General features: G+C 33.5%; 2 protein-coding genes across 2 annotated transcripts in view; both read left to right on the top strand.

Annotated features, from left to right (window-relative positions):
• The first annotated feature begins 1201 nt into the window (after positions 1-1201).
• LOC149086696 (cell division cycle 7-related protein kinase-like) lies at positions 1202-17975 on the top strand. Its single transcript, XM_089231052.1, has 12 exons — positions 1202-1664; positions 1852-1910; positions 5654-5757; positions 6766-6849; positions 7326-7464; positions 9978-10071; positions 11023-11165; positions 11474-11714; positions 13360-13604; positions 15275-15357; positions 16554-16703; positions 17392-17975. The coding sequence occupies exons 3-12, from the start codon at positions 5742-5744 to the stop codon at positions 17682-17684; spliced, it is 1488 nt and encodes a 495-aa protein (XP_089087178.1). The 5' UTR covers positions 1202-1664; positions 1852-1910; positions 5654-5741; the 3' UTR covers positions 17685-17975.
• A 5300-nt stretch (positions 17976-23275) lies between these two features.
• The window catches only part of LOC149086695 (ATP-binding cassette sub-family C member 1-like), a 53681-nt gene continuing 48970 nt past the window's right edge, over positions 23276-27986 (top strand). The window contains exons 1-2 of the mRNA XM_089231051.1: positions 23276-23295; positions 26810-26892. Coding sequence (XP_089087177.1) covers positions 26839-26892 — 54 coding nt within the window. The 5' untranslated portion in view covers positions 23276-23295; positions 26810-26838. The remainder of the gene's footprint in view (positions 23296-26809; positions 26893-27986) is intronic.

The following is a 27986-nucleotide window of genomic DNA, read 5'->3' as shown; positions in this document are numbered from 1 at the left end:
GTGTTTATGGTTTTGCTGATGCAAAAATAAAAAAAAAGTTATGATTTTCATAATACTGTTCATTTTAGTGAACCATCTCGTTCTTATTAGGGCCAAAAGGGTGCAGTGGTGGATAAACGCAAATTTGTGGGTGGGGGCGGTGGTTGTGACAATGTGTTCAATTTTTCAGGACGGTTCTGATTTTTTTTGGAAAAAATTCTGAATTTTCCCCCTTTTTTAAGCAAATTTATTTTCTTGGTTTGTTATTCAGTCAAAAACGTAGAAAATATTTTTTTTTCCATTTAATTTTTCTGCTCTCGGGGGGGGGGGGGGGGGGTGACAGCCCCTACCTTTAATCCGCCCCTGATGGGGGGGCCTCCAGATCAGGTTGCGCCTGGGGCCTCCCAAAATCATGATCCGCCACTGAGTATTGAGAAAAAAAATATTAAAAATAAAAAACTTTTTTTACGAGCCGCGATAAGTCATCTCTCTGGCCTATAGCATTTAGGAAAATAATCACTAGGGCTGTTTTTTTACTCTTCATTTTGTACCTATTACTTGGCTTTTAAAGTGGTATGTGTACGAAAATTTGAAAAAAAACCCAGTTTTGAATTGAATTTTTGAAATCTAGAATTGTCTGTGCTCGAGTTTTTGTTGTTCTACCTGGACTGGAAGTATTTCTACAATATTTTAATATAAACAGCTGAAAGGCATTATATATGCTAATGTTTTGCATATATATAATGTTTTTTGCAAAAAAAAAAAAAGTCAGATTTTTTCAAACACCGCTTGTTTAAATGTCTTTAAACATTGTGTCTCTCTGAGCACTGAGGTATTACATGCTTTGGCATAATTTTTTTTAAATTAAAATGCCGAGAAGGAATTTTGGGGCACAAGATATGGTTAAATTTTGGTTATTTTTGCAAAAGGTTCCATGTTGTTGAAGTTGATATTCGAAAACAAATAACAACTAAAATTGTAAAAGCTCTCGTTCAATTGTATAAATATATCCACAGAATTTGAGGGAAAAAAATCGAGTTCCTAAAGTGAATAGTAAATTTTTAAATGATTTTTAAAAACGGGGATGTTTCTCATATAGGAAAGCATGGGAAGCCACGGTTTGTTTGGGCTTACTTGGTCCCTTTAATAGAGCGATCACTGCCTTCAACTGGCAACCCAGATTCCCCATGCTTTCTCAACGGACGCGCTGGTCCAACACCATACTAGAAATATATTTAGTGTGGTGTTGGCTGGTCGCGTAACCTCCTGTTATTCTTTCCTCCATGATCACTGCCACATGCTTGACTGGTCGGGATTTTTTTGCTACTTTGAGTTGGTGTTTATGCTTTTGTAACCCCAGCAAACAAAGCTGCATTAAGTTTCCTTTCAAGCGGCTTTGCCAGCAAATGACGCCAATCAGAAATAGCAACCTCTTCTGATAACTATGCTCATGCGCATTTTGGAAAATGCTTTACTGTCGGCAGATTTTTGTATAAACATGACTGAGAGATACACGCAGATCAGTTATAACAGTTAGGAGAAGCTGGAATCGCTGCACAAATTTTAGCAGACGGTGAAAAGGCGAAGATCGCTACGACGTGGTATTTGGCGCAAACTCGTAATTCTCAATTCCCAGCATTATCAAACAACTTTTGGGGGAATCCAGCGTCTATTGTTCGTGTGTGGTACGTTGGCTATTTAAAAATCCTGTTGCGATAAGTTCATTGTTATTTCTTTTCACATAAAAATAATCATGAACAATTTTTAATAACCCTTCAATGCTTAAATTTTATTCTTTATTTTATAATATATTGTATTTATTAGTGAAATAATACGTAAATATGTGTTTGTGTCCATTACATACTTGTACAGGCACCTGATTTGAGGGGAGCCCCTGGAGGACGCAAGAATAAGGAGCCACCACGAATAGGGTATGAATGTTTAATTAATCCGTGAAAAAATATTAACATTTGGAGCCCCACTAAATTCTGGGGGGGGGGGGCCCTGCTGTCCTTTCATTATTGTAGATTCCTTGACTTTCAAGTATGCTGGGATGACATACTATTGAGTACACATATAGCATTCTCTGGATGTAACATACGGTTTCGCAATCCACGATTTTGGCCATTTACTTAAATATGCAGGGAAATTGCATTATGGTGGTACTCTGTGGACCAAGAAAAAAATATTGCTCTAATGGGATTACGGTGTTATATTGAAAGGTAGCATTATCATCAGGCCCCACCAAGTGCATACTGTTATATGTTGGCATTTTCTCTGAAACTATATGGCGATGTTAGTACCATGTAAAATAAATTTGAGTAGGCCTATTCATTCACAGCAAAAAATACTCTTATTGAATATTTAATGAATAAAAATCGGTCGTTTAACCCTATAAAATAGTTTCCCTCACAACACTGTTGTTTACTAAGCAGGTAGTAGTTTCACAATAATTTCATTGCACACTTTTAAAGGGTGGATAGTGCTAAATGCCAATGCTATCAGACATCCTTGAGAAAACAAACATTGGTGAGGAATTTAAAAATATACTGTAGGTGATTTTGAGTGGAATATGAAAAGATATCTGTAGCAGTTTCGAAATAACCAAAAACAATGTCATTATTGAGGGATTTTTCATAGTAAAGGACAGGGCTGGATAAATGTCAGGTTGCCATTCTGACTAAAAAATTGAGATTGGCACTTAATTTTTTTTTTAATGTTGAATAACTGAATTGTAGTCTCAGGGACGTTAAGTTTTCTGAAATTATGCCTACCTGTCTGCTAGCAGGGAAAAGTAGTATGGATGTATTTGTACAATATTAAACAATAATACAATACTACAGGTGATATCTTGGTTTTTTTCATGACTCTCTTTTGAAAATAAATGGAACATTTACTGTGTGTGTCTCGAAATAGTATGCAAATCGTAAATAAATACATCAACACTGTAATGATCTACAGCAGGGGTTCTCAAACCACATGCTGCAGTGACCTGGTGTTCCTTCAACCTTTGCGAGATTCAAAGAGATTCTTTGCTAAGCTGTTCTGGGACAGATAAAAGCATTGATTAGGGAAAGGGATGGCGCGAATGGAAAAAAGTTTGAGAACCCCCAGATCTACAGATAAAAAGCTCTACCTGTTAGTTATAGATACAACTATTTGAGCAGTAAAATTATGTATTTAAAAAAATTTTCTTTTTATGCATTTCTGTGAAAAACTGCATGGAATATGCTTCTTAATCTGCATTTTTTTAAAAGTATCAAATCTCTTACCTATTGAAAGACTAGCAAGAGGATTAGCATCAGTTGCTTTTTTTTAAATTCATTTTATGAATGCTAACTTTGAATGAAAACCATTAGCATAAACTCCAGTGAAATCAATGAAATTAAGAAAAAAAAACTGTATGCATATTCTATATATTTCCTTTATGTACTGTACTTTGATAAATTATCAAAATTCCTCAGGGAAGATATCAACCAGAATTACATGTTATATTAAATTTATGTGCTACATAAGTTTTTGTCCGGGACATTCTCAATAAAACATTTTACTCATAAATCCAACTGCTATATAAGCTAATTTCAAGACCTCACTTATAACTTATTTGTCTCAAATCACCAAATGTTACAAGCAAACTCTACTTCATTTAAAAAAAGAAACCTTTACTGGATTAATCTTGTACCTTAAATCAATTTATTACATTTTTAAATTCTTATCAATTTAGAACCATGTGGGCCCTCTTGTGTGTCCTGGGATGTTGTAAGGGTGGGGCCACTGATGAAAATGGAAGGGAAACCATAACAGGTGATGGTGGGGGAACACAGAACTGAGAAAAAAATAGAAAATACAAAGGGTATGTTTTCCTAAGAACAGGATTTTTTGCCTGGTGTGAGGGTGGTACTGGTTGAAACACTTTAATTTTCCAGGTTTTTAACCAATCAACAACTTCACATTGCACAGAGAACAAAAAATCCTGTTTGTAGGAAAACACGTTTTAATGGGGAAAAGTTAGACCATTTTCAGAATGTGCGCAAATTACATGTTATATTAAATTTATGTGCTACATAAGTTTTTGTCTGGTATATATATATATATAAGGATATCTTGCCAAACGAGTCCATTCAGCATGATTTGGGGACCTTGTATCCAGGGGTGGGCTTGCCCGATGTAACATGTTCGCAAGCAAATTCCTGGTATATATATAAGGATATCTTGCCAAACGAGTCCATTCAGCATGATTTGGGGACCTTGTATCCAGGGGTGGGCTTGCCCGATGTAACCACATCTATTACTGATTTTTGGGAGAAAGTTTGCAAATATGAAACTATTACTTATGTATTTTGCCATAGACCATTTTCAATATTGCCAAACAGTGTGATTTACTGCCAATAATGGATTGGAGTGTCCCTACAACATGTTCATATAATTTTCACCTTGGTTTTATGTTTAACCCCTAATTAATTCTGTATAAACATTGTTTTTGACACAAAAACTGTGTTAACTTTGTATTCTACTTTTCTACCTAAATTCTCCATAACTTTTAAATTTGAAATAGAGTATTTCCATAGCTGTATTTTAGAGGGGGAGGGGCTAGTGGGCTATATATAGCCCCAGGTGGCAAGTTTGGAGGAGCATCAAATGTTTTAAATGGGTGGTTCAGAAAGCAAAATGGGAGAAGGGTGGCAAAATTTGTATATATCCCACAGGCAGTAAAACCACAAATCCACCTCTGCCCAGAGAATGAAGGATAGTTCAGTGAGTGATCAAATGAGTGGCCTACAGGGTTTGCAAACCCCTGAGCAACCAAAAAATGGTCAATGACATATAATACATAAGAATTACTTTTAAGGCCTGTTTGCACGAGTTAAATCATTGAGTAGTTTCTAAATTTTAAGTTGCCAAAAGTGCTCTGAAATCTGTCCCAATGTAAGTAATCAAGTTGTGAATGATCATTGGATAATACAAGGTCACACCCACTAGCAAGTGTGCATAGTTCTTAATGGAAAAAAAAAAAGACCAGACTCTTATCTGCTTAATCACTTACCAATTTAACCTGTGTAAGTGGTCTTTTATGTTGTCATACATTCTAAAGTGATTTAACTGTGGGTGCACCAAACCCAGACTTCTGAAGGCCTCTGCCTCCCTGCATAACCATAACTTTTTTTAATTTAAGGGCCCAATATTTTCTTAGCCCAGGACCTCAACCAACCTTAATCAGTCTTTGTTCTAAAGTACATAATGGAAAAAATTCAGTTAACTACTTAGTCACTTAACTCGTGTAAACAGGCCTTTACTTCCAGCAAAATAGACCATGAGTGAAGAAATGTTTAGAAACACTGATTTAGTCAACAGAATTTTTCTTCAACCCTTACAGCGGCAATCCTGAGATATTTTGAGTTCTTGACACATATTATTTCCAATGTGGCAATTATAATGTGGATCAGGAAAATTTTAAAAACCACCTAAAGGGTTAAGTAGATATGTGAGCAGTAAGCTCTTTCATGTTGGCCACAGCCATACAGTTTTGGAAATTTATAAAAATAACAAGATGCTTTTTATGGTTTTATTCATTTACTGTTAATATTTTATGATGTAAGGAAAAAAAAAAATATTGACTACATTATGTTGAATGAACAATATACAATGAACTACATTAATTTTTTTATGATTTCAGGGTAATTTAAACACCATGTGTTGTTTTGGCCAATGATAATTTTGTTGTGTATAGTGCCATCACACAGAAATTTCTTATTCTGTAATCTATGGGCTCTTCAAAAGGTAAATTTTTTTTCCAATTATTTCTGCAATGAAGTGTATTTTCAACTCAAATCTCATCTAAAAAAACAACCTCGCATGTATTTACTGTGAAACCCCTATATAATGATACGCAAGGGACCCGAAAAATGTATTGTTATAGATAGAATACATCAACACTATGAAAAGTGTTTCTTGATCAGAGAAACCTACAAAATATGTAGACAGCAGGGTTTAAGCTTAATAAAAAAATTCCTTCCGCAAAGCGAAAATGGGGGGGGGGGGGAAAGCTGTAGCAAAATGCTGCAATGCTAATGTAATAATTGATGGTTGGATGTCTACTCCTTGCGTACCTCCTGTACGCATTTTTGCGAAAGTAGTTACTATTTTTTTCGCATTCTATGATTTTCTTTCGCATTTTGTGAAAAATTCGACCGTAGCTTAAACCCTGCTACAGGGTTTAAGCGTATGTTTATAGAAGGTATCGTTATATAGGATTTTTGCTATATCTTAGATGATGTAATTGCATTTCAAGTCACTACTGTCTTTTTTTTTTTTTTATAATAAACTGTTAAGATATTATGTGGTTTAATTATGTTTGGTAATAGATTGAAATCTCAAACTGATTATCTGTATTGTTTTTTCTTTATGGAAAATTTCGAAATTTTTAATGGATGTAATTTTTTATTAAGAAAAGCAGTGTAAGAAAATGATCTTGTTTTAATTTACTGCATTCATTTAAAAAACCAATTTCATACACCTTGTGTGAATTTTTTGTTTTTGTAACTTCAAAGTAGTTTTTCCTATTGTGAAGAAAATACAAATTTATTTTTATTTACATGAAATTTGGTTTTAAGTTTTCACAGTTTTGAAAGATATCATGCTAAGTCTTTTGTAACATTATATCTATCAGGCTTGTTGTATGATAAATCTGACTAATTAAAATTAAACAATTTTACATGAGATTAGTTGTTTGACATTGTTTTGATAAAGAAAAATCTCTTATATAGTTATGACATTTTGTGTTTTTAGATGATGCCATTGAGATCTCTCGTATGCTATCCTTCATTCCTGAATTGGTCAATTTGTTTCATGTGAAAGAGAAAGTTGGTGAAGGTAAATGCATTATAATGATTTTTCAGATTTGTTCCACTGTGTTGGTTTATACACATCTTTTTCCATTCCATTAATGGGTCATCTTTTCTTTAAAACAAAGATGAATGTAGTCACCGAGAGCAAGCCTCTAAAATATGTTTTTTAAAAAAAAACACTAGGTGATAAATCAGGAAATATGTTACACTTCCTATTCTGAGCCATGACCAGACAATTTTTTCGTTCCTCTAAATATTTGGTTGTTAGTCCTATAGTATTTCTGCCTAACTATAATTATACATAAAAAACATGAAGATAAAAAAATATTTTTGTTTTATTGTGACTTGCAGTTTTATTTTTTCAAATAAAATCAAAAATTCTCAATTGTTTTAATGCAGCAGCACACTTTGCACTGTAATTTTTTATTTTTTCAATGAATAATATCATTGATTTCATTTTTTTGAATTTTTTTTTAAGCTTCACATATTTTTTAATATCAGGTACTTTCAGTAAAGTGTATAGAGCCATTGTGAAAAACTGGGACCATGAGAATAAAAAAGAGTATGCTCTAAAATACTTGGTGCCTACAAGCCGTCCTTGTCGTATTGCAAGTGAATTGCAATGTCTAAAACAAGTTGGGTATGTAATTTTATTTTCTACTTTCTTCCAGAAAAAATGCGCTTAATGAAAGTAATTAAATTTTCATACAAGTTGTGCACAGAGTAAGAAATAAGTATATTTCAGAGAATGTGTGTGAGTGTTCTATCTATATATATAAAATCAATTTTCTGTGTGTATGTTCTCTATAAATCTACAATTTTAGATAGATCATCACCAAATTTGTACCAAATGGGATCCAACTTGAATGTGAATGATAGGCATCTCAGTAGAATTTTTCCACTCGAATATCAGAACACATGAAGGGGGGGGGGGATTCAAATAAAATACAGAATGTTAGACTTGGGCAAATGCCCGAAATGGGCAAAAAATCTGTCGGGCAACAATGGTTTCTGGGCCTCAACAATCACTTTCGGAATGTTTATTTTAGTTACTGTGGTTCCCCCTAGCAATGCGTTTCAGACATGTATATGCCTTTACAATGGTTTGTCACTTCTTTAATGTTGCCAGTATATGTATAATAGTTTATGCCTTTTATAATGGTTTGCCACTTTTTCAATCCTCTCCAGTAATTTTATTCAATTTTCGATTTTTGAAATATTGAACTTGCTTAGAGATATGAAGCCCAGAAAATTAAATATGAAATAATTAGATGGACCTACTTTTGAGTTGGATATCCATGCATTGATCCACGTGGATTTCAACTTTTTATTTATATCTTCTGAAGCATGAAAATTAATGTTTCAGTATTGACTTTTAATATTCAACTGCATAAATTCATATAGTTTAGGATGTTTTAAAATTAATTAAGAGCCCATAAAGTACATCGAAGAAATTTCACAGCTTTAATTAAGCATTTGCATTTTTTGAAGCGGGTGAGAATCAAAAATCCCCTTATATATATATATATATTGAACATAGACACTTGAGATTAGTTTTATAGGCCTATTACATGGTTTGTAAAAAACTTTGATTAGCCAAATTTAAGGTGGTCAATATGTCCACCTTGGGATGCGCGGCATATGTCTATACTGTAGTCAAATTCATCTCAAACTTTTGCGAGCATATTTGCATCCACTGCTTCCACGGCTGCTGTTATGTGTATCTTCAGTTCGGCTAATGTGTGTAACTGGAAGAGGAGGCACATAAAGTCTTTTACAAACCCCCACAAGAAGAAATCGCACACTGTGAGGTCCGGCGATTTTGGAGGCCATTGATGTTTAACTGAATTTTGTTAGGACCCTTATGGCCGATCCATCATTTAGGAATGCGATTGTTCAAAAATTCTCAAACGTCCAAGCTCCGGTGGGGTGGTGGTGCCCCATTCTGCTTGGAAATGAAGTCATCCAAATCAGTTTCTAACTGGGGGGAAAGCCAATCTTGATAAATGCTGAAGTTGCGGCCGAAGGAAGATCATTAACGCTACCTGTTGGCAACTGTGTCAAACTCAAGATTTCCCTCTTTCTGTCTATAAATTATTTGATAAAAACGGATTAAAAGCTAAATAGTTATGATTTTTTTAAAATTGAATGATTGTTTTTGAAACACCCTGTATATTCATTTCTACATTTCTTTAAATCTAGATATGTTTCTTTCATGAGTCGTGCAGGAAGGTGTCATATTAGTTTACTATGGTTGGTATGTCCCTCAAAGGAAGAGGGAAATATCACATGATCCAAAAAGCTTTAATGAAGAAAACCTGGGCAGCTCTGGGTATTATAGCTAGTTAAGAATATAGTAAGACCTTTCATGTATCTAATATTTCTAATTTTCCACCAGATCCGAGTAGGTTAACCACACTACCTCATTCAGTTTTGGGAATTTGCTGAATTTCAGTTGTAAAGCTCCACAGACTGAACATGACAAAACTTTACAATGTGGGAGGTTTCAAAAATCAAGAAGCATGTTATCAGCTGAAAGTCATTCAAAATTTGGCAAAGTTTACAATATCCATCGTATGAAAATAGATCAGGCGTGTTACACTGTCTTCTATAATGATGGAACAGATGTTGACATTTTGGTGATCCAATAGAAACACTAATACATATTCCTTTCAAAATCTTATTCTAGTAATATCACGTGAGTTCATATGTTTGGGCTATCTGAATCATATTGCTGAAAAAATAGTATTTTGCTTTGTCGCATAATTTTCATCATTTGTGAGCAGCTGGAGCACAATAATAAATGTTCTGGCATGCAAATAGCAAGTGCTCAGCAATGATTTCTTTGCTGGAATAAAGGTCTTGGTAACTTCACTTTCAGCTGCTACAAAGGCATATATTTTACTGTGGCAAAAATTATCCTATATAGAAAAATCATGCAATCATGCTCCGAGATCTACAAGTAAATGTTCATTGAACTAATCCATACTTTTGAGATAATGTTTTCAGTAATTAGAAGTAAAAAGTTGCACTTTATTCATCAGTTCATCTTTGGATGAATTAACATGTATAAATGAATATTTTGAACTTTCAGTATTTAAGAGCGATTCACATCCATTAAGATCATTTCGTGAATTTTTTTAATTTATTTAGAGGATCAAATAATATTGTTGGTATCGAACTCTGCCTTATGCACCAAGGTCATGTGGTGATTGTGATGCCATATTTTCCTCATCAACGATTTGTGGTATGGTCTTAATACATAATTCTGTTTTGTTCTGTTTCCAATTTTAAAATGTGATATTTTTTAATTTTTATGCTTATGTACACTGTTGTATTTCATCATTCATTTATTTCTTATTTAACTAGCTGTAGCAACTTCTATGATTCTTAACTGCTTGTTAAAAAGGGGGTAGGCTCTTCTAGAAATTGTATATTTATATCTCTGGTATTCTTCATCCAGAGATAATGAATACTAGTAAAAATACCCTGCGTTGCTGGGGGAAAATACTAAATGTACAAAGTATGATAGTGTGTGCATAATGATATATCATAGTGTATTATGTGTTTCAACATCTTTATGACCTCACAGTTCAGACAGTGAAATTATGGTCACCTACTTCAGTGCATTGTGAGAGAGTGGGACTTTGTTGTGTAAATAGTGTTTTTTGTCCTTTACTTATGAATAGACTAGCTTATAAAATTAAAGGAGAGGGGCACTCCTTTTTAAAATATCTATGAAAAATCTGTACTGGACAGATCTCATGTCGACTAAAAATAGGTATTGGTGATAAAATTTTCTTACTGTAGTTACTAAATTGCAGGCCAAGAGCAGCACAAAATGTTTGGAATTTATAGCAACATATCTGCCAACATGAAAGGGTCATGATTCTCTGAAAATGTCAAAAGAAACATTATTTTGAACCTTTTTCTTCAAGTAAAAAATTTTTTGTGCACCAAAAATTTTTTTTCTTGCCCTATATTTTTTCTGTGATTTGTCTAGCGCTGATCGAAATAAAAGTACAAACTCTTTTTCTATGGACTAAACTATTAATATTTTTCCCATGTAAGTTTTCATAAGTTTCAATCTACCATTGCTTATATTTATTTATCTGTCATGTATATACTTTTTTTTTTTTTTTGCTTAATGTATACTGGAGTTTTTTATGCATTATGTATTTTTTTCTTTATCTAATAGGATTATGTTAAATTTTTGACTGCTAGTGATATTAGAGACTATATGAAAAACTTGTTCATAGCTCTAGCAAGGACACATGCTCATGGAATCATACACAGAGATGTAAAGCCCAACAATTTTCTTTTTGACAAAGAAAAGAAAAGGTATTTCTTTTCTAAAACAATATTATTCTCAAGAAATCTTTTTAAATTTGAAATTTTTATTGGCAGAAACAAATAACTCCCATGTTTTGTTTGTATTTTTCTGGTTAAATATTGTATGAAATCTTGCTAAGTAGCACTTCATTTTGTTCATTAGTTTTAGCTGCAGATGCCTCCAAATAGGGAAAGTTATTTTATGATCCACTCTGTATATTATATGTATCGTCTATATCTGAATCAAGAAGCATATAAGTGATTGCCTGGATTAAAATTATAATGTGTGTGTATATATAATATTTTCTCGATTTTAGATATGCTCTTGTGGATTTTGGACTTGCACAGCGATTACAAGATTATGGAAGAAAATCTGCTCCTTCCAATTTATCTGTTCAGCCATTCAAAGAGCATAACATTTTGTCAGATGATAAATCATACAGGAATGAACCATTGAATCTGAAAGATAGGTCTACTTCCTCGGTGCATAGAAAACCATATCAGAATGTTGCATTGGTTCAAAATCATAAGAGGCCTCTCGAATGCAACCAAGAAAATGTAAGCTACGCGGATGTATTCTGTTGGCTATAAGTATGTTATAGGAAAGACAAATTTAATTAGAGTTAAATCTGCTTAATTTTTTCTTTTTGCAAAAGACATGTTAGATTCTGCTGGCTAAATACTACTTATAAAATGTTATATTTAAACACTTAAAAGATACATTTTGAAATATTTAAGTGGTTTTTGAGGTATTTTTTAATACATTAAATACACCTGAGAAAAAGTGTACTTTCTATATTCACATACAGTGAAACCTCACTGCAACAACACTTGATATAAAGATGAATCCCTCACAATGATATTTTTTAAACTTTTAATTTGGATTTTTTAAAGTTTTGTTTGGAAATGCCTAAACTTTTGTTTGGAAACGCCTAAACTTCAATGTTAAACTGCTTCCTCTCAAAATGATAATTCCTCTACAAAAATATTTTTTCTTGGTCTACAGAATTGGTCTGCATGAATACAAATGAATGTCCAGTAGTTATTTAAAACTAACCTATATTAAAAAATTCTGAAGTTTGCAAGCAAATAATTCCAATTGTTTTACCTGAGAATTTTTTTTTTTAATCTTTGTTTCTATAAAAAAAAATTTTTTTTTTTTTTAAATTTCAATTCAGATAGGAATTGAATTAGTAAAACCAGTCAATCATTGTTTTGAAGGGCTATAGGAAAGAATCTGCTAAAGTCATTTGCCAAATACTTTGCTCCATTTATGAGATATATCTACAGAAAGAGTAAATAACTATTTTTTTATAACTAACCGCAAAGATATAAAGATACTTTATATACCAGCATGTTTGTTGCTATATATAGCTATATACTATACACTATAATATACACTATATACATTTGTCAATGTGTCAAATATATAAATGACTATAGTTATATATTTGACACATTATTGATCATCATATATGTCAAAATATGTAGCTTGTCAAAAATATAATGGTTACAGTATAACCGCATGGTAGTCAAGTGATTGGTGTACTGGTCTTTGTGCAGAACAGGTTTAGATTACAGTTCAGGCATGGATGTGCTTGTAACTAACAATTCCACTGGATAGATCAGACTATTATATGGAGGATCAGACATTTTAATAGCCAGATGTTAAATTTGCTACACTAGCAAAGGTGAAAAGACGAGAGGGTTTTGACAACTTTTTTCTGGGAACATTTTTTTTTGGTCATAACTGAGAATTAATTTTCCAAGATTGTACATAAATTCCATAGGTATCCCATCTTATTAAAATCTGCTCGCCTTACCTAGGGCAAAAACCATTGTTTTGTACCGAAAAGAAGAAAAAATCCTAATGTTTCAATATTGCATAATAACATTTTTGTGGGATTTTTTTACAAAAGTTTATTTTTTCTGAATTTCCTCACATATAACTCTAGGGTTACAGAATTAGTTCTTGATAATTCACTGAGATTTGTGATTGAGGCATTCATTAGTTTCATTTTCAAATAAAATTCCTTCAAAATATCTAAAATTTATAGCATTTTGATTACACCATTAAGCTAAAATTCTGTTTTGGAACCTAAAAAATGCTATTTTTTAATTGTAAATTTTTTAAGATTGGTATGCTATTTTTTTATTTCTTATTTATATCATTTTGCAAGACTTGCTTAAATTTTTCTTCAAGGGTAATCCTCCAAAACGAAGAGCTCTTGACTTAAGCCAAAATGAAATCTGTCAGCCAATGTCATCAAAAACTAGCATTTTACCAACTCCACCTCATACACCGTCAAGTCGTTCACCTGCCGTCATGATCAAACCTCCAGAGAATGTGTCGGGTTATGATCCAAAAAGGAAAAAGAAAGAGGGAGCTAACCAGAAATTGTGTTCTTGCTATGGCATGAACACTGTTTGCAAACTTTGTTTGGGGCGGTAAGTAGCACTCAATCATTAATCAATCTTTTATCAAGAATGGAAAATTTTCCCTCTTATCTTAAAAAAAATATGAATTTATAAACTGGCAATTAACTATTCATTTGGGTTATGAAATTTGTGGCATTAATTAGATTACCTAAAATACTTGAAATTAGGTTGTGTACGGCAAATCATGCAGTAAAATAAAAAAAATTGAGCTGATTAATATATAACTTAAGCTGCAATAATTTATTTCAAAATAGTGTCAGAAGGCCCTGGGTAGCAAACATATTAAATATTAAAAGAAAAATGCTTATATACAAATAAAAATTCCGACGTGTGCCGCAATATTTAATTGTTTTTGTTAGACACTTCTGACCATAGACAAGTATTCCTTAACAAACATAATTTCTCATCTATATTTTGTGTCAGCACGTGTGGCAGTCATTCATATGCAATCAATTGTTAATAAAATATTAGGGAACACACACGCACACACAGTGTCTCCTTGAGTATTTACAACACCTCGCATGTGTTTCCCTCGCGAGTTCACTTCACATAATTCACTTAACGATTAGCGTGATGTGTATTTAAAAGTGCCTTTAAACACTCACAATTTTAACTTCACTTTCTCATGGCTCTTTTTTAATCCAGATTCACATCATAATCTTAGCCTCCTTATTACTTCACCCTTAACAAGAAACACCTTTTATTTTAGGGAAAATTCTTAGCACCCTGATTTATGATATATTATCTTACATGGTCCCGGGGTGAGTGAATTCTCTCTTTTGCAAGGCTAACAAGGGAGTCAACTTTTTGGTTCCTTTGTTCATGTGAACAACCAATTGATTGGTTGGACGAATCATGAGAAATATTCACTTTTTTTTCAGCAATTCATTCAAACTGGTAAAAACTAGATTTCAGCAATTGTGACTCGTAAGGTGTAATGCAAATGTCTTTCTGATACTAGAGATATTCTGAAAAGCAGGGCATGTTATGGCTGGAGCAGCTTTGTCATGATTATGCTTTCACATATTGGCGTCAATGTTGTTGATGGATCCCAGCAAGTTATATCTGATATAAATAAAATGAATGTGTCACAAGGTTTCTCAGGATGGGAAGAGATGTAGGAACATGTTAACTTAAATTTAGGAGGATGTAATGTAAATGTAGGAACATGTTAATCAAAATTGAATACTTTAAAAGGGGGGATTGCAATCATCAGAATAGAACTGCATTAACACAAACAATTATCAAAAAAATTTTAATTCCCCCCCTTCATTCTAAACATTTTCTCACTGAAACATCAAGTTTTGATTCTAAGTTTCTGGGGGGGGGGGGGCAAAGATCAAACATCTGTATGTGAGAGTTCATTTTCTTCTCAATGTTTCCTTAACATTAGTGGGTGGCATCAGAAGATGGCTAAGTTGCGTTCATGAATACTGAATTAGAAGATTTTCAGGCATTTCCTTGATTCTAACCACTAGTGTTGGGGAAAAGTTGAGAAGAAAATCAACCAATAATGTCTCTTCAACCAGAGAAATATTCTTTTAATTGACCATGGTTATAAAAACCTTATCAATTACAAAATTACAAATCTTCATGTTTTGCATTTCATGGATCCTTTTCATGATTTCTGTGTGCTTCAATGTTCATTTTATGTATTGTGTGGGGTTTTGCGTTATCAGGGATGCTGAAGAAGCTCCAAGAGGTGGTACTCCTGGTTTCCGTGCACCAGAAGTTCTTTTGAAGTACAAAAGTCAGACAACAGGTAATCAATGCCAATTAGTTTTCAAATGATGAAGTCAAAAAAGTTATCCATATAAATTTTCAATCTACCACTTTTTACATAACTAATAGCATAGAACCCTATTTTTTACTATGAATGTCTGGAAATATTGTTTACTCCTTTCCTCCCCCACATTATAACCTAACAATGATATAATGGGGTATTTAAAAGTGTTTTCTTAATTCCATAAAATAATTATCGATAAACCATCACTTGGTAGTCCTATCAATATACCCAATTCCATGATCTATTGGCAGATTCTATGGTATGATGGACCCTACCGGCATTGATCTAATTATGTTAATTTCAAAATTCCATTCATTTTTCTTGTCCGAGAAGACATGAATACAGTTGTTGATTTAAAAAAGTTATGTAGGATTCTTTTCATTTTTAACTGCTCTTCAAATTCTTGACCAAATTGCACAATTTTTATATGTATGGTGACTGATTACAAATAAAATTCAAATAACATATTTGAGATGTTTCAAAAATTGAGCATTAACCTTTTTTGTAATTAATGTACATTTATGATTAGTTAACTTTTTAATTAATGTAAGTTAATTTAATAAAAATAATTATATAGTGAATATGATTTTGGAAAATGTTATATACCTTGTAATAAAAAAAAGGAAAAATGCTTTACTTTTACATTCTTGCTTTACTTTTAGATTCCATTTCTGTTCATGGTCATGAAAAAAAAAAATCATATTTTGAACAACAGGATAGAATTTCTGAAAATTTCATATTTTAAAAGTCATAAAAAATCAAATTTTTGTATGTACAAATTTTAGAAAATACTATGACACTCATTAAACTTCTTAGTTCGCAAGAGTTTTCATGTCATGTAAAAACTTGCATGAAAATTACTGAAATTTTTAAACAAAGTGTTGCGTAAATGCAAGGTTTCAAAAATGGGTTAATAGATGTATATTTTATTTAAATCAGTTTTTGAACTTTTTAAATGTGTATAAGTTTTTGTTTTATATTTAGTTATATATATATATTATTATTATTATTATTATATATATATATATATTTTTTATTTATTTATTTTTTTTTTTTTTTTTGAAATCTTGGTTTGTTAATTGACATGAAAACGGCAATAAATGTCGGTTTCAGGTGTTTTTTGTATTTGGATATTTGCAGTTAAATGTTTATCTTTACAATTTCTATTATAGCTGTTGATATGTGGTCAGCTGGAGTGATTTTGTTGTCTATGTTGAGCAGAAAGTATCCATTCTTTCGTGCTGAAGATGATTTATCCTCTCTTGGGGAAATAATTTTATTAGTGGGTGTTGAAGAGATGAAAGCTGCTGCATCAGCTATAGGTGAGAAATGATCTGCTTAGATGGCACAAAACATAAAATTATGTTTCATGCTTAATTTTTTTAGTTTTTCCATTCATTAACTGGTTCTCTGGAAAGCTATTGTGGATGGATTGCAAGCAAACTTTTGTAACCAGAGTGAGGGTGGAAGAGTTTTTTTCATTCATATATTCAAGTTTTTCTTTTCAATTGAAATTAATAAGAAAAAGTTGTTTGTCAACATTAGAGCCCTCAGCTATATGCCGTCCAAATTTGTAGCTAAAAATCGGAGAACTTTATTTCTCTTTGGAAATATAGTTATAAATATATATATATATATATATATATATATATATATATATATATATATATATATATATATATATATATATATATATATATATATATATATATATATATATATATATATATATATATATATATATATATATATATATATAATCAGCTCTTGAAGGATAAAAGTCAGCAGCCATATTTTTCTTAATATTAAGCCATTTTTAAGTTCTCTCTCAAGAATACTTTTTCATCAAAACGAAAATGATTCATTATTCTTTTGTGATTGAACTTATTTAATGTATTTTTCATGTTTAATATGTAACTCTCTGGTACCACACAGGGATACAATTACTATTTTCTACTTTTTGAAATGTTTAAAACATGTTAATTTTTTTTTTCTTTTTATCTTTCTTAGGGAAATCGGTAACATTGAATCTTCCTGGTTTTTCGAATGTGACAAAATTGAGAAGCTATCTCTCTCCTACAAATTACTTGAAAAACTTATGCACCGCCTTAGTTGATAGAGAGCAGCAGCAACAACAACAGTCTGGAAACCTTAATTCATGTGGTGGAAACTTATCTTTGGGTCGGGTAGATGTTCCAGACTCTGCATATGATTTGTTGAATCGATTACTGGATCCGAATCCACTCACTCGAATTACAGCTAAAGAAGCTTTGCTGCATCCTTTCATAAGACCTACCTGCTAACTTTATGTGATCCTAATCTCTATAGGATCAAGTCAGCAAAGATATTTGTTTTGGACATGTGTCAGTATTGTCAAGATAATCTTGTCACTGTGATGGTGCATTGTCATATGTATTTTTGTAATGTATTCCAAAGTGTGTCTACTTATTGTTTATCTTCATGATCCTTTGAGTTATTAGCTCTATTGGTCAAGTTGTGTAATATTATCCCATTTTCAGTTTTGTGCTCATGTAAATGTAAGATATTTATCTATAGAATTCTCAGTTTTTTTCATAAATAATTTATAAAAATCAGTGTCAATTAATTCACATCAATTTTGTACTAGAACATGCTTATCTTAAGCTTGAAAAGGGAATCTATAAACCCTGTGCAGTGACCAGTGCCATCTTGAGGTGCCTGAGTGGGCCCATGCTTTAAGAGAAAAGGGGCCTCACAAAAATGAGATCTAGTAAAAATTTTCTAGAATTTACCTGGTAGGGCCTCGGCAAAAAACCACTTGGCCCGGGGGCTTATGATGCTCTTAAGACGACCCTGGCAGTGACTGACATTCATACTGCAAATCTATAGCTACATATCACTGAAAACTTATACATGTAAGTTTTTAACTTTTTTAAAATTCAAATGATATTTCCACTGGAGAGTCTTATTCTACATGAGGATGCATTGTATTTTTCACCTTTTCCACCAATTTGCTTAAAAATGCAAAAGATTACTATATTGATGCACTTGGCCAGTATGTCTACCATTCTTAGAAAACCATCATGAACCTGTTTTTGACATTTCCTTGAAAATTGCCATTTTTTCAGAACTAGCTATTGGTGAGTGAAATCAGGGTTCACTTAACTTCATTAGGGAAATTACTATGTCACAAGAAGCAAGTCTGAGCTTTATTAGTGGCTACAGAGTATATTTATAGTTTTATTGGGCAAGTTAGATAAAGGGCAATGCCCCATTCTGCTTTTTTCTAGTTAGCACTTACACCCTGATAATGCAAGCCATTATGTTTCCAAAATAGCCACTCAACCAATCATTTGAATGTATATCTGTTTTCATTTTTTACAGGCTTAATTTCTGCTCAGAGTAACTTTTAATGTTCCTTTGAATGAAATTGTATATGAAGGGCAAATGAATTCACTCATCAACAGTGGCTGTGGAGAAGTGATTGAATAGTTTCTTTCATTAACTATTTCATAGCGGCCAAGTCTCCCGCATTTCGGCCGTGATTTTAAAAAATCCCTAATTTTAGGGAGAATTATTCCCAAATAATTTACTTGTCAAGACGTTTTCATTTCTAATCCTCCGAAATGACGCCACAAGCTTAATGTAAATTGTCACCAATTGCATCAAATAACAAAGTATTTCATTTTCGGGGTAAAGACAAAATTCACCAAACAGCATCAATTCAGTCTCGTGACGTCCAAAATTTATGAGATGACTAGTCTTTGCTTTGACCATATGTCCCGTTTGGAGCCGATGGAATTTTTTTTTTTTTTGTTGGCATGATTTGATTGGAAATACAGGTAATTTAGCCTACTGGTGGTGATGATTGGTGCCTTAACACTCTTAGGCGATGTTTTTGCACAAGGGGAAAATCCATTGTTTTAAAGTTTTAAAAAATCCCTTTTATATTTTTATACATAATTTGTATCTGCATAAAAATCGTACTCGGAGTCTAACTCTTCTAAATTGGCAGCTATGCTATTTATTATACCTGATGCCAGAACAAACATCAGAGAAGAGATTCATTCTTTTAACTTAAAAAGTTTTTGATCTGTGACAAGTTTCATATGAACATGGTTTCTTTTAGCATATTTCAACTATTAAAAAGTCACCAATGAGAGAAATACACAAAAAATCCTAATGCATTACGACACCAATGTGTGTCGTCTTCAGAGGAAAAATATTTAATCTCACACATGCTGACCGAGTATTCTACTTGGGTTGAATATTAAATCTTAACTCTCGGTTGCTCAGCGGAAAAAAGTATGTCTGTTCACTTCAAACGTCGTTGTCAGAATGAAGCTGAGCTATATATTCTAGAAACTTTGGAAGCTGAGAGCCTGCGTGTGATACTAATGCAGCGTCCTGATTGGACCCTTGCGGAATGGAATTACCCGATTAGTCTGTTCGAATTTTCTTAGAGTTCCCGCTTTTCGACTCACTAGGTGTTGAGCAAGTCTAAAAACATTAAAAATATAATTTTAAAACAAGATGCGCAGCTTGACGCAACTAAAATTAAATCTTGAGATAAACTGTAATGCCAGTCAATTGATTTCAATTCTGTAAAATTGTGTTTTGAGTAAGAAACTTTTCACAGGGTGGAGTTTGCAAACTGTTTAGGAATATAAAATAATATTAGAAGGGTGATAGTACCTGCACATATGAAGACAAACAATATTTATACTGGAAACTAAGGTCAGTGTCAAAAAAAAAAAACCTTGGAAACATGACTGATAAGCATGTTTTCATTTCTGACGTCATTTATTTCTAAACAGTTTATGAACACCCTGCAAGATGGGTTAGATTTATCTACCTAGGAGTGAAGTGTAATGATTGAATCGTTGAGGGCCTGTTGCTCTCTGTGACGAGACTTTTCAACAGAGTGATCGGTTCGGAACCATGTGACGAACTACACCGGAGCGTGTGATGGCTCGGTCCATATCTTACGGGGCTTCTAAACAAAAAGCCATCACTGGGAAACATATTTTCAATATATTTAAAATGCAAAATGAAATAATACATATGCTCATCCACAACTTCCAAACATTTCAGAAATAGTTATACATACAAGCAAAATAAAATAGTACATATGTGTATCCCATACACATTACACAATTTCCAAACATTTCAGAGATAGAAATACAAACAAAATAAACTTTCCTGACATAGGGATACTACAGAAATAGCAACATGACCACCGAAAAAATTGCTACCGCAAAAGTTCCACATCGAGGGGTTAGCGCATCACCCATTCGATGAGTATGAGAAAAATGGCTGTCGTTCGGAATCTGCAATGAATTTTAGGTCCCGGGGTCTAATTAACCCTCGTGCGCAGAAAATGACATTTTGAGTTACTACAAATCACAAAAAAAAAATCTTTCATCACTGCGTGTTGACCATATTTCGTTAGAAAAATATGGAAAATTAGAATTTTATAAAAAAAAAAGTACACATCACTGAAAAAATGTTGGCTAAATTACCAACTATGTTAAAATTTCTGAAAAATTAACTAGGGGTGAGAAATGACAGGATATTAGAAATCACAGCAAATTGAACTCTAACTAACCGAAAAAATGTTGAACATGACAATTACACGAGATGAGAATTTAATAATTATAGCCATAATTATGAAAATATTTTATAAATTATGAAAAGTACCTTCATTTTCACAACGGTAAAAATGAATTTAAATTCAAATTGTTGAAATAGGAAAATTGCATAAAGAGAGGAAGTCAGAACGGCCGAATTTACAGGAAAGTAGGAGAATGTCCCATAAAACACGGTACACATGGTTACCCTACTGATAATATACTGTAAATTAGTGTAAAGTTGAAAAAAAAACGCTGATCTATACTTTTAGAGTATATGATACTCTATTATAGTAAATTATTTTTCAATTATGCTGATATATGTGGGGTGACTATACGTTCTGTATTGCTCAGAACATCCCCGTATTTTCATGTAATTTTTACCATCTTGACTTTTTGGAAAATGTTCCATCTTTTTCTACGCATTTTCAATCAAACCAACTTGAATTTTTTTCTTCATATTGAAATCAAGTATGAAAACTATCTTCCTAACTCATAAACTGTAATACGATATAATAAAAAATTACGAGCTATATATATATATTCCTTCAAATTTATTATTAGCATTTTATAACTATTTTCACTTCAGTTTCTACAGGCTAATCGGAAGTCAAACTGTTGATTGAACATCCACTTTATATTACTATACAAAATCACGAAGACAAATATATTAATAATATGGTATATTATTTCAAGAAATCTTTAACAGCTTATATAGTAACAGCTCTATCGGGAGTAAAAAAAAAGGTGATTTAATATTTTAAGCGACAGCATCAAAAAATGCAAACGGAGCAGCTCGGAAACCTTACAGAAAATTAAAAAAAAAAAAAAAACTTTTGCTATATATGGAAATGACGTCACAAGCAGATAGCAAAAATAAAGCTTCAAAATCATTGAAAGATTTATTTACGGATAAGATGGAGATAATGGAACATATCAATACTCAACAAAGTAGTTTAAAACAAAAGATCACACACCATTCACTCGTTGTTATAATTGACACGTTTAAAAAGAAATACGTTAAACATGTTGGGGTAAATCGAGAAGCTCTATCCATACTTGGAATAAGGCAACCATAAGTATTCTTTATGGGCACACATTGTATAATATTTTATCTTGCATATATGGTATATATTGTTTGTAATTGCATTTTAATTGGGTTGCTGTATTTTTGAAATACATGTATGACATCCATATTTGTTCCCTTTACGCAAAATATGTATTTATCATGAAACTTTTGTAACCCCTTCGCGTATAAGATATTGGCAATAAATTCGAACGATCTGTATTAGACGTATGGGTGATAAATATGGTAGCCTCCTTTGCACGTTAAAAAAATTAATGAAAAGAAAGAAAGAAAAAAAGAAAGCAATCACAGGGTGGGGAGGGACAGTACATAATCAGATTAGAGACCTATAGAAAGGGGCGCGGTAGCCCAGGTCGATAAGATACTCGCCTAAAGTACCAATGGATGTTTAGAGGCGTCGCGAGTTCGATACCCGGTTCATCCTTGTCAAACTTTCCTGACGCAGGGGGTACAGTAAAAACGACGACGTGAACGAAGAAAAAATTGCTACCGCAGGGAATCCTCCGTCGAGGGGTTAGCGCACCAACTTCTCGATGAGTATAAAAAACTAGCCTGCCGTTCGAAACCGGCAATAAATTGTAGGTTCAGGTCTAAATTAGCTTAGGCCTCGTGTGCAGAAAATGACCGTGGTGTGACAAAAATGATCAAATGGCCTACAGAGAGATTTACCTCTTACATCTCTGTTACTATACATTGTACGGTAACTTGATTTTTCGCACTCACCTACATGTTCTATTTCTCACTTCCATGTATAGTATCTAATAGAAGGATTGGTAGTGCGAAAGATACAATACGCACCATTTTATGAGTATGGGAGGGGGAAAGGAGGATACCTTGGAGAATGGGGGGGGGGGAGGAGAGGAAAATAAAGAGGGGGAAAGCGCACACACAACCTTGTTTCATAGTGAATCTTTGTTACAATAAACGAGGGGGAAAAAGAGGTAGAAAAAGCTGGATTGAATTTATTCCACTGGCATTTGGATACAATATCACCTCCCTGATCGTAAAAGGTAGGGGGGAAGTAGTTCTCCTTTCTCTCAAGCGCTCTAATGATTCAGCTATATAAGTACGGTATACAGCTTCATCAAGTTGATTGGACCGTTTCTTTCATTAATATTTATTGGACAGTTAATCACAATAATCGTAAATCACACAAGAAAAGATTCACTTCCTGTTTCTTGTAACGTGGAAGTCTGCATCTGCGACGACGATATCGTGGTAAGAGCTTTCGAGCATATAAAATAACTATATGAGTATTTTTGGTACTGAACATATTTCGCTTGAATTCCCCTCTTTTTTTTAGGAAAATGTTATATGAAACATTCATTATGTTACACATTCTCGGAAAAATTCATTTTAAATGATGATGGTTTTTGATTAGCTTTACTGAGGATCGTATCTTTGTTAATTTGAATTTCAAGGGCGTAGGCAGAAATTTCTTCCGGGAAGGGGGGGGGGGGAGACAAAACTGAAAGTATAGTAAAAATGTAATCACGTTTTGTTCTACCTATTAACCGTGTATCATTCATTTTGTCACGTTTCGTGTAGGCAGGGCCTGTTCCCTCATAAGTTTGGGCTTTAGGCAAACATGACTTGGGGTGGGGCTTTAAATATAACGTTCTTCGTGACAGATACGTTCGCAGGAGAAATCACGGTGGGCCCGTACTCCCTCAGCCCTAAGACGATCAAAACTTAAAAATATTTGTTAATACAGCCGATTCCCGTTTTAACGAACACCGTTATAGCGAAAATCTCGTTTCAACGAAAACTTTTCTAATCCCCCAGATGAATTTACATAGAAATAATGTGCAAATCTGGAATTCCTTTATAACAAAATTTCCTTATTACGAAGGGATTTCTCCCGTTTCTTGCAGTTCGTTACAACGGGATTCGACTGTATTATTTACAGCCAGTTGTTAAAAACCTGCGTATGGATAGCGGATAGTGACGCCATCCTTTCACATAACAAGCATGTTCAGCATATATATATATATTGTCCCTTTTATACCAGAGAGACATGAATGTGCAAATTTTACGTTTTGGGTTTATCAGCTGATGGGATCACTTATTTTGCTATCTAAGTGTTTCCAAAAACACAAATGTGTATCTCTTATTGAAAAGCATTTTACCAAAAAAATTAGGAGAACAACTTCCATAGAGTAACATACGTTTACATTCAAAAGTTCTAGAAATGTGCACATTCATGTTTCTGGCAAAGGGGGACGATATTAAATAGCTTCAAGCGGGCGCGGCATTTATTTCTTAATCTATTTCTGTATTTGTTTACATTCAGCGGATGGATTCGTGAATATTGAATAGAATATATTTTTATAACATCAATTGATATTGTATAGCTACCGGCACTACATTTGCTATGAATGAATAGCTTTTGAAAGTATTCCAATAAAATTCTATTAAACGGTCGATTAATCGATTAAAATTTTTTGATTAACCAGTTAAAAGTTTCAATTGATTCCCATCCCTATTAAAATACATATAAACATTTGTTTTTTGTTCTTATATATAGTAACTTATCTTTCTGTCTTCATGGTATCTCTTAATGAAAATGTGTCGCATTGCACAACGTTGACAAATTTTTAAGAGCTATCATCACGATTGCCTCTTTCTGTAAAGATAATTCCAGTAACAATAATAATCAGCAAAAAAGAACGTGAAAAGGTGATGATGTTGGATATAAACCTGTCATTCTCGAGTTTTTTTATTTTCTCGACATTTTACCTTTCTCTTAGGGGCCATTCAAGTATTACGTTAGAAAATTTTTAGCCATTTTTGACCCCCCCCCCTGTCAGCAAAACACTGACCCCCCCCCCCGTCTCAGCAGCTTAGAATATTTTATATCTTCAAAAAAAGGTGGTTGATGACGTAAGCAAACTTCAAACCCCCATTCCCCCCCCCCTTCCAAAAGTCATCAAAAGTCAGCAAATCAGAAACTCCCCTCGATTCTGACGTAATACTTGAATGACCCCTTATAGGTTCGAATTATTGCGTAATTCTTTTTGGCGGCATTGCAATCATCCAATCTTGTTTCCACTTTTGTTCTTGTTGCATAACATTGAGAAAGGGGAAAAAAAAACTCGTTAGGTATATATCATAGACTTAAGATATAAATAGACCGCGCACGCTATTCATAAAACTTGTCGAACGTGAAGAAAAGATGAGCAGTATTGTCGGGGAAAGAACAGGTTCTGCGCTATTACATTTGGCGCGTTTTCGCAGAAGCTAGGATGTTGCTGTAACGAAATTTGACTCAATTCGATCAAGTTGATGAAAACTTTCCTTCATTTTTTCAATGAATTTCACTCATTTTTATGTGAAATATTTAGGGAGTATCAGATTTGAAAAAATAAATTCTATAAAATAAACAAATATTGGAAAACGGAATTTTTTTATTTTCCATTAAGGGATAATTCTTAATAATTTCTTAACACATGGGTTTTTAAATTTTAATTGAATATATAATATTTGAAGGAAGTGAATATAAACAGTATAAATTTCATGAAATAAATTTTTTTGGCACAGTTTTTAATAGCTTTCTAAATATCTATACACACACAGGAAACAAAATATTGTATACAACAAATATATAATGTTTATGTTACTGTAAATTTGATAAATCCGTAGTGCGCGTTATCTTCAGAAATTATGCATAATAGTTGGTAAATATATGCATAATTACCAATATTTTTAGTAAGTTTGATGAATTTCGTAGCATTTATCACTTTTTACGAATGAATCGAATAATTCTCAAAATGAAGTTACTAAGTTTAGTGAATATGGAAAAAATTCATGCTGAAATATCACTTTACTTCAACAACTTAGTTCTGTCCGTATGAGATGCGTGCACTACACATATTTCGCCATAAAAATTAAATTAATAATAAATGCGAAGATAGAGAGAGATTTTTTTTCATCGGCTTAGTTGATGTTGGCTTTTGCTGTATTTATCAGCATATGCAAACATAACCGTTACGAAGAGGGGTAAAAATACTATTATTTTTAGAGGTTGTTATGCATTTTTATGCAAAACAGCAATTGTCTAGAGGGGGGGGGGGGAAATTTTCCTCACATTCTATTTAAATAGAATATTTTTCATAAATTTCTCCTTCTGAAAAGCATATTTTCTTCCAAGTTGAGCAAAACTCGAATGAACTCACTAGCTCGCCAAATCTCGCCAAATCTTGCGGAGACGTATATTTCAGTTAAAACTTCATAAAACTCACAATTTCAATCATTTATTGCCAAAAATTCTATTAAAACATTTAATAATGATTCATGACATTTGAATTTTACCAAAACTTGGAACTTTAATTGAATTAAATCCAAAATGGAGTCGTTAAAAACTGAGACTACGTCAGAAATCCATTGCATCGTCAATTTAATATTCCAATTTTTAATTTATAAGAAGAGGAATAAGCAAAAAAGTATTCCCTTGTGAAAGGATACTGGTCCCCCTTTCCTAAACCGCTCAGAACATCCGAAAGCTGCGCAAGTGTTGGCCATTCTAATCAAAAATAAGGCAGCGCGTGTAGATCGTCATACGAGTAGCCATAAGGAAAGCATTGGCAGCGAGATTCCCTGACCAGCCTTTCGACCGGAGTCACGTGACTCCGGATCTTTGCTTCACATTGTAACCCCTCGCGCGCACTCTATAGTATTATTACTCTGTGGTATATATATATAAAGAGTTACCGGTTGCTATTATTATTATTAGGAAGAAGTGGAGGAGGAGGAAAGAACGCGATGTCAACACCGGCCGGCATCGTGCAAGGTTTTTGTGGCCAGCAAGAGTTTTGGGTAAGTTTTATAGCTCCCATATTTACATTTTCAAATCTTTGTTTCGATTTTATTTTATAATTTATTTTCTGTCACACTGACACTGGGTCGTGGGGAAGAATGGGAAAACCCATTTTTAGAAAACAGTTTTGGCAGAGTTTTAGAGGATCACAAAACTGCTTTTGCACCGGGCAGCAGAATACTCAACTTATGTCTGTCTCAACCCGACCAATTCCTTCCCCCCCCCCCCCACAAAGAAGCGTGAAGTATTCTATCCTCACACACAGGCAGCACCCCATATAGAATACTTCCCGCTTCTTTGTGGGCGGGGGGGGGGTAGGAATTGGTTGGGTTGAGACAGACATAAGTTAAGTATTCTGCTGCCCGGTGCAAAAGCAGTTTTTTGTGACCCTCTAAAACTCTGCCAAAACTGTTTTCTAAAGATGGTTTTTCCCATTCTCTCCCCCCCCCCCCAGTGTCAGTGTCTGTGGGGACTTTGGTTCAGGTCAGGTTCCATCTTAAGGGAACAAGGGCCGTTCAAATGAAAAATGTTGTTGTATATTTCACTTGGGGGCATAGGCGGAGATAAACTTGGAAATCTGGGGGGGGGGGGAACAGTCATTATTGCTGGGGGGGGGACAAGATGATGTCGATTCATCTATACATATATGCATTAGATCTGTCGACCTCACCTTTAATGCCCCCCACGCATCCCCGCCCATGCTTGGAGGGCCGTTCAAGTATTACGTAAGCAAATTTTTAGCCGTTTTTGACCCCCCCCCCCTCAGCAAAATTTCGTCATCAGCTCTGCCCCTCTGAATCCTAACTCATATTTTCATAAAGGGTGGTTGATGACGTAAGCATTATCCAACCCCCCCACCTCGTCATCAGAAGTCAGCAAATCGGAAACCTCCCCCCCCCCTCATCGAGATGACGTAATACTTGAATGACCCCTTGCTGAAACTGCTACAATGCATATTGCTATATATTGCAATATGCATTGTAGCTATGTATGTTGCAATATATTGATATTTCAGATTAATATGTCTGTCATCGCGCTCTCTTCCCCCCCATAGCGAAACCACACGCTCAGGGCCGCAACTAGATAATTTGTC

Source organism: Pholcus phalangioides, unplaced genomic scaffold (assembly GCF_987345545.1).
Source record: "Pholcus phalangioides strain wild (caught in Gottingen) unplaced genomic scaffold, Ppha-v1.0 ptg000004l_1, whole genome shotgun sequence".
Classification (NCBI taxonomy): Eukaryota; Metazoa; Arthropoda; class Arachnida; order Araneae; family Pholcidae; genus Pholcus; species Pholcus phalangioides.
This window is presented reverse-complemented; position numbering and strand designations above follow the sequence as displayed.

Coding starts and splice junctions, on each gene's coding strand:
- LOC149086696 (XM_089231052.1), top strand. Junction 10,072..11,022: donor TTCCTCATCAACGATTTGTG/GTATGGTCTTAA, acceptor TTTATCTAATAG/GATTATGTTAAATTTTTGAC. Junction 13,605..15,274: donor TGCAAACTTTGTTTGGGGCG/GTAAGTAGCACT, acceptor TTGCGTTATCAG/GGATGCTGAAGAAGCTCCAA.